General features: G+C 46.4%; 1 protein-coding gene across 1 annotated transcript; it reads left to right on the top strand.

The window, feature by feature from the left end:
* Positions 1-2,417: 2,417 nt before the first annotated feature.
* LOC138658204 (uncharacterized) lies at positions 2,418-3,790 on the top strand. The gene is made up of 2 exons (XM_069745716.1): positions 2,418-2,654; positions 2,806-3,790. The coding sequence occupies exons 1-2, from the start codon at positions 2,539-2,541 to the stop codon at positions 3,689-3,691; spliced, it is 1,002 nt and encodes a 333-aa protein (XP_069601817.1). The 5' UTR covers positions 2,418-2,538; the 3' UTR covers positions 3,692-3,790.
* The last annotated feature ends 2,084 nt before the right edge of the window (positions 3,791-5,874 follow it).

Genomic DNA, 5,874 nt, shown 5'->3' with positions numbered 1-5,874 from the left:
TAGGGACACATATGACAACAGCGGCTCAGTATTGGGGTATTAGGTGCACTAATAGGGACACATACGGCAGCAGCAGCTGCTCAGTATTGGGGTATAAGGTGCAGTAATAGGGACACATACGGCAGCAGCGGCTCAGTATTAGGGTATCAGGTGGAGTAATAGAGACACATATGGCTGAAGCTGCTCAGTATTGGGGTATCAGTTGCAGTAATAGAGACAAATATGGCAGCAGTGGCTCAGTATTGGGGTATCAGGGGCAGTAATAGGGAAACATACGGCAGCAGCGGCTCAGTATTGGGGTATCAAGGGCAGTAATCGGGACACATATGGCAGTGCGGCTCCGTATTGGGGTATCAGGTGGAGTAATACGGAAGGACTCATACGGCAGAAGTGGCTCAGTATTGGGGTAACAGCAGGATGAGGAGTTTGTGCAGGTTGACAATAGATGGTGATGGGGCGGGAATGTTAGAAATGAAATATGTCTTTGTTGTATTCTCTGCAGAAGAGTCGTGGCTGGAAGAAGTGACAGTCTGGGCCAGATGGAAAAGACGGGAAAAGTGAACGATTTTATCAGAAAGGACGTCAGTGGTAAGTCATTATCTGTAACTCTGCTGTGATCTCTTTATATGTTCTGCAAGGCTGGTATCTACCACTGACCATATGGAGGTAATATCCATGTTGGTCTTTATATAGAGCTTATCTTCAGTAATAGCGCGGTCATCTGCTGAGGTTCTCCTCCACTATTAAGGTGCGTCACCCAGCTGTATTCAAGGTTACCTTGTTGGGGACCCACTCAGAAGTTTTGCCTCCCCTGAACCAAAACCATAGCTACGCCTTTGATCCTGACCCACATATGCCCCTTGTCCTGGCCCCATATATCCATCCTGCCCCCATATATTCATCCTGGCTGCCCCATATATCGATCCTGGCCCCCCATATATCAATCCTGGCCCCTATATGTCCATCCTGGCCCCCCTATATCTATCCTGGCTCTCAAATACCCCTTCTGGCCCTCCCAAATATCCATCCTGACCCCAATATGCCACTTGTCCGGGCCCCATATATCCATCCTGCCCCATATATCCATCCTGGCCCTCTCATATATCCATCCTGACCCCTCCATATATCCATCGTGGCTCCCCATATATCCATTCTGGCCTCCAATATATCCATCCTGGCCCCTGTATATATCCATCCTGGTCCCCTATATATACAACCTGGCACCTCCATATATGCATCATGGTCCCCCATATATCCATCCTGGCTCCACCCAAATATAGTATCCCTGGCCACCGCACCATGCCGCATCCACAGAAGGAAATAAAAAAAGAAGATTCCTCTTACCTGCCCGCACACCCGCTGCCGTGCAGCATCCTCATCCTCTACAGATCCGGTGTGCTCACGTACAAATGGCCACCAAAATAGCAGAAGCTGGCGGCTGACATGAATGCACCTGTTGAGACAGTGATGTCATACACTGGTGATGTCACTGTCATACGTCAGCTACGATGGGTGCATGTGTGGGGGCCAGCGACACTGTTTTACCCTCACCCTGTGTTGTCTGAGTAGTGTTATAAGTGTGGCAGCGCGGGGGTCAGTGCGTGCTCTCGTTCACTGGTCCGGCTGTCTTTAGAAAGACTGCATGGATCAGTGCTCATACCACTGAATGCCCGCTCTCTCTCCCCATGGGCAGAACACTACTCAAACAACACAGGGTGAGGGTAAAACAGTGTGGCAATAATTTATTGAACCACTATCACACAATACCATACAGAACAGACCCAGCAAATACCAAAAATGATGCAAATTATAAAGTCTAACCCTTCCGCTGACTCGCTGGGATTAGAACTGCTTCCAGTGCCGAATAGCCCCACCAGTGGCTCCCCGCTTTGGGTGGCCCCCTACAACGAGGAGGTAATGACAAGCTTAGGGTACGTTCACATTAGCGTCATGCGACGCAGCGTCGCCGACGCAACGCACGACGGATCGGAAACGCACGCAAAAACGCACCATTTTTGACGCATGCGTCGAACGGATGCGTCGTAAAACGCAGCGTTTTTTGTGCGTTTTTGTTGCATTTTCCCAAAAAACGCAGCGTTTTACGACGCATGCGTTGTCAAACAATGATGTTATCTTTCCACACAATTTAGTGTCTAGACACTAGATAACACCACCAATGAATAGAAGAGGGTGGGTCTAGTGTCTAGACACTAGATAATGCCACCAATGGGTAGATGAGGGTGGGTATTAATGTAATAGTGGTATATATACCCCGGTATAGATTATTTCCAACCATACAGCATCAGGATGGAGCGTACCATGGAGAGTATCTACCTCAATATTGAGCTGGAATTAGCACTTGCTATTGCTTATGCTATTGCCTGTCATGAACAGAGGAAAAGAGACAAACTACGGAGAAGGAGTCGTCGGCGTTTTTGGCTACACCCTATAGTGGAAGTGCGAGAGAGTCGTGGAGCCTACCATTGTCTGTTTGGCGAATTAAATGAGAACCAGGAGAAATACTTTGAATACACCAGGATGTCACAAAACAGCTTCCGATATCTGCTGCGTCTGGTGGAAGGAACCATTTCCAGGCAGGACACGCAGCTCCGTAAATCGATTTCCCCCGAAGAACGTCTGCTGGTGACTCTACGGTACGTAATGCAATGTGAAGGATTTATATGTTCTTGCCATTTTTTAAAGTAACGTGTTTTGGTTTTGTGGGGTGGGGGATTGTAATTAAGAATGAAAAATTCTTTCATAACAATTTAATTAATTACATTTATTTCTTTTTCTTCTTGTCAGTTTCCTTGCTACCGGAGAGACCTTGAGATCACTGCATTTCCAGTTTCGGATTGGAGTCTCCACACTGTCTGGTATTATTGCCGACACATGCCGCGCATTGTGGGACAACCTCCGTGAGGAATTTTTACCCATCCCTACAACAGAATTATGGCAGGCCAACGCCCAAAAATTCGAACAAGTGTGTTCTTTCCCTAACTGTATTGGAGCCGTGGATGGGAAGCACATTAGGATTACCAAGCCTTCCAGAAGTGGATCTCTGTTTTTTAATTATAAAAAATACTTTTCCACCGTGCTCATGGCAATTGCAGGTGCGGACTGCAGGTTTCTCGCTGTGGACATTGGAGCGTTTGGCCGTACAAATGATTCACGGACATTTAAGGAGTCTGATATGGGCCGAAGATTGTACGATAACAATTTTAATTTCCCCCAGCCACGACCTCTTCCCAACACCGAAGGCCCGGCCCTGCCATTTGTTGTGGTTGGGGATGAGGCTTTTCAAATGAGTGGCAACCTACTTAAACCGTACTCCAGTCGGGGGTTGGACCGCACCAAAAGTATATTTAATTATAGACTGTCCAGGGCCAGAAGAACTGTGGAGTGCGCCTTTGGAATCCTTGTCTCCAAATGGCGTATCTTAGGATCCGCTATAAATTTGAAAATTGAGACAGTGGATGAGGTGGTGAAGGCGTGTGTGGTTCTCCACAATTTTATTATTGATAAAGAGAGAGTCAACGTGGAACTCGATGAACCCATACCAAATCCATTGCCTGATTATCAAGATCATCCTCTGCGGACAACTGTGGAGATTGCTCATATGAGGGACCAATTTGCTGCATACTTTGTTTCAGATGTTGGCCGTGTTTCATGGCAAGATCAAATGGTTTAATTCATCTTGGTATTATGATGTCATGTAAACACTGTGGAGTCCATGTCATTTTACCATCCTATGTAAGGTTATTGTTATAATGTCCCCTGATTGTCTAATGCGTTGTGTTTTTAAATAAAGTTCTTGTGCCTTTCCGTTTTCACAAAACAAATCTCCCATATGTTTTTCCATAATAATCAAATTGTAAAATCCAATGTTATGTAAAGTAATGTGTGTCCCACAAAATTTATGTGAGCACCAGTACCCAAATGGACTGTGACAAAACAAAAAAATATTTCAGCCGTGTTTTCCATAGTTTTGACATAAACATGATCGGCTCCCACCTTGTCAACCATTTTTAATCCTGCAGACTATTTGCATAATGAACCTGGCTTGACAAGGAGGGAGACGATCATGTTTGCAAAACTCTACAGAGTTAACACTATTGGACTCAGGATGCTAAAATTCGTCCAGAGTCAAATAGTGGCGACACTGTGAACATTGCTACCACCTCACCTGACCAATATTCTTAAGGTACCGTAATAAAACTATTATCCAACGATACCGACCAGTGATACGACCGGACCGTGATCGTTGTTTAGTCGTCGCGTGGTTGCTGGAGAGCTGTCACACAGACAGCTCTCCAGCGACCAAAAAAGAGCAAGTCCCCGTGTAATCTGGGTAATGTTATGAAGCGCATGGCCGCACTCAAGATGTTTTCCCTGTTAATGTAATTTAAAAAAATTAAAAAACCCTTACATTCCAGTGTGTGACACGTCCATCGCCGTCATCTTTCCGTACTGTGCCAGCCCTAAAGCACAGCGTTTATTAAGTCAACGGTGTGCTCTGCTTTACGGGCGGGAATCACAGTGTCAGTCACTGCGGAAAGATGACGGCGAGGGACGTTGTTGACACCTTTTTTTTTTGGGGGGGGGTATTGCTCACTTATATTTGAGTGTTAAAAACACTGCGCTAGTAACCCAATATTCCCTTGTGTAAAACAAAGACATCGCTGGATCGGTGTCAAACACGCAGATCCAACAATGACAGCGTGTGATCAGTTACCCCAAAAAATTCCTAATCATTCGCTGACACCAATAATCTCACAGCAGGGGTCTAATCGTTGTACGATTTCAGAAAAGATAACGTTGGTTACACACAAAAACCAACTATATCGTTACTGAAATCGTGGTGTGATGGTACATTTTAAACTTGATATATTGAGCAATGCTGTTTGTGTTTGTAACATCTCATAGTACAATGAGCGACAGCCCTTTAAAAAAATGAAAAAAAAATTTTATAAAATATTGTCAGACATTGCACATCAGGTGTTACAAACACAATATTTGTGTATACGGCGCACGGTGTGATTTGGTGCAAACTTTATTTGAGACAATAAAAACTCAGTATTTTTAAAAAAAATAACAATTTATTAGGGACACAAAATAAAAGAAAAGGGAAATGTTAAGGGGTATCTATGTCAGCAACTAAGGGGGATTTATATACCCCACTTTTGGGGGGTGTTGAGGAGACCGAGGAGGAGGACGAGGGGGAGGAAGCAGCATAGTCTATGACACTAGACGGGATGCCAACATCAATCCAGCCAGTTGACGGTGGCGAGACTGCCAAAGCAGGAGGTGAGGGAGGAGGAGGGACGACCAGTGTCCTTGGCTGGCTACTCCGGCTCCGGGTAGACCCAGGCTGTGTACTAGGTGTACTCCTTGTAGACCCAGGCTGTGTACTGGGTGTACTCCGTGTTGACCCAGGCTGGGTACTTGGTGTGCTCCGGGTCGACCCAGGCTGTATACTGGTGGTTGTTTTGGGAGCAGCCATAGCCAAGGTTGTAGTGCTTGTCGTCGTCTTCTTCTTTTTTTTCCTCCTCTCTCCCTCTGGGTGTGGGTCGGCTTCCCGTCTGTGTGCCCTTGAAGTCCTGGCATGATCAGAACTTTGGGGCTGTGTTCTGTGGTGGCGGTGGCCCTTGGCACGCGGAGCTCTGTGGTGGTGCTCTGCAGCAGGAGTCGGAGTCATGGCAGCCAGCGATGGTACTGCGGGCACTGTAGTTGCTGACTGCATGACCCGAGCCTGCTGCAGAGCAGTGACATATGCGTTGTTGCAGCCCTGCATGACCGAAATCTGGAGTTCCGGCGTAAGATGTTCAACCATGCCCTTGTGAATGGCACTAAAAAAATGTTTGGCCGGCCTCG

Source organism: Ranitomeya imitator, chromosome 1 (genome assembly GCF_032444005.1).
Source record: "Ranitomeya imitator isolate aRanImi1 chromosome 1, aRanImi1.pri, whole genome shotgun sequence".
In the NCBI taxonomy this organism is placed as follows: domain Eukaryota; kingdom Metazoa; phylum Chordata; class Amphibia; order Anura; family Dendrobatidae; genus Ranitomeya; species Ranitomeya imitator.
The sequence above is the reverse complement of the archived record's forward strand: the minus strand, read 5'-3'. Positions and strand labels throughout refer to the sequence as shown.

Coding starts and splice junctions, on each gene's coding strand:
- LOC138658204 (XM_069745716.1), top strand. CDS start 2,539: ATGTCACAAAACAGCTTCCGATATCTGCTGCGTCTGGTGGAAGGAACC. Junction 2,655..2,805: donor CGTCTGCTGGTGACTCTACG/GTACGTAATGCA, acceptor TCTTCTTGTCAG/TTTCCTTGCTACCGGAGAGA.